Source organism: Verruconis gallopava (genome assembly GCF_000836295.1).
Source record: "Verruconis gallopava strain CBS 43764 unplaced genomic scaffold supercont1.359, whole genome shotgun sequence".
In the NCBI taxonomy this organism is placed as follows: domain Eukaryota; kingdom Fungi; phylum Ascomycota; class Dothideomycetes; order Venturiales; family Sympoventuriaceae; genus Verruconis; species Verruconis gallopava.
This window is the reverse complement of record NW_015622495.1, coordinates 358-1,220: the sequence shown is the minus strand read 5'-3', so window position 1 is coordinate 1,220 and position 863 is coordinate 358. Positions and strand designations below refer to the sequence as shown.

At 46.1% G+C, this 863-nt stretch overlaps 1 protein-coding gene across 1 annotated transcript; it reads left to right on the top strand.

Annotated features, from left to right (window-relative positions):
- Positions 1-46: 46 nt before the first annotated feature.
- Positions 47-620, top strand: PV09_09866 (uncharacterized protein; the record flags this gene model as incomplete). Its single annotated transcript, XM_016364014.1, has 3 exons — positions 47-256; positions 316-371; positions 424-620. Coding segments are annotated over 3 exons (426 nt in total), but the record flags the coding sequence as incomplete, so codon positions are not given.
- Positions 621-863: the final 243 nt, after the last annotated feature.

Below are 863 nucleotides of genomic sequence, written 5' to 3'. Positions count from 1 at the left end.
AATCTCTTCAAAATATTGCCTATTCCGTACTAATTTCCAACCAAAGCCTGACAGTCATTCCTATGTATTCTGCTACCCTTGCCTCCGTGCCGTCGTCGATGGCTACGCTCACAACCATAGGGAAGCAACAGCTGACGATGAATACGATTATGGGGGACTCAATTGCAGGGGAGGTGGTACTGGGTATCGCGAACAATGTGATTTTTGCTGGGTGGATAACAACCTTGGAAGAGATCCTGCTCAGTGTATTGAGCCAGTATGTGACTTAGCCTGCCTATATCTAAGTATCATCTACGAATGCTAACATGTTGCAAGGTCGAAGGAACTAAGTACTGGTGCATTTGCCGTGCGATGACTTACTGCCTTTCCATGTAAGTACTATCAATGAGCTGAAAATTGTACGTGAAGGTTAATATGAGGCAGCCTTGAAACATATTGTGATGGCGAACTGGCGTTTGATGGCGATGAGGACGAAGAAGCGCTTGCTCAGCGAGCTTATGACAAGATTGTCGAATGGAAACACCTCCTGATTGACTACATAGTGGCACACGGAGAAGAGTTGGACTCGATTGAGCTTGACTAGTCAACCAGGTAGAAACAATCAAACATATTGGACGAGTATTTGAAATTTAGTGTGTTTACGGTGACATTAGAGGCTACACTGGCCTGTTCCGCTTTCATGTCTGCAGAGCGTGTCGCAAGGGTTGCGGCGCTGAGCATCTGCCCACGGGCAAATTCAAATAAAGGTTGCATTGAGCTAATTTCTACGAACCGAACGTACGGAAGATTCCTTCAATTTCAGCGCGCCGTGCGCAAACGCAATCGAAACGACACAATTGTTCTTCGCGGTAAAGTGTTCCAGA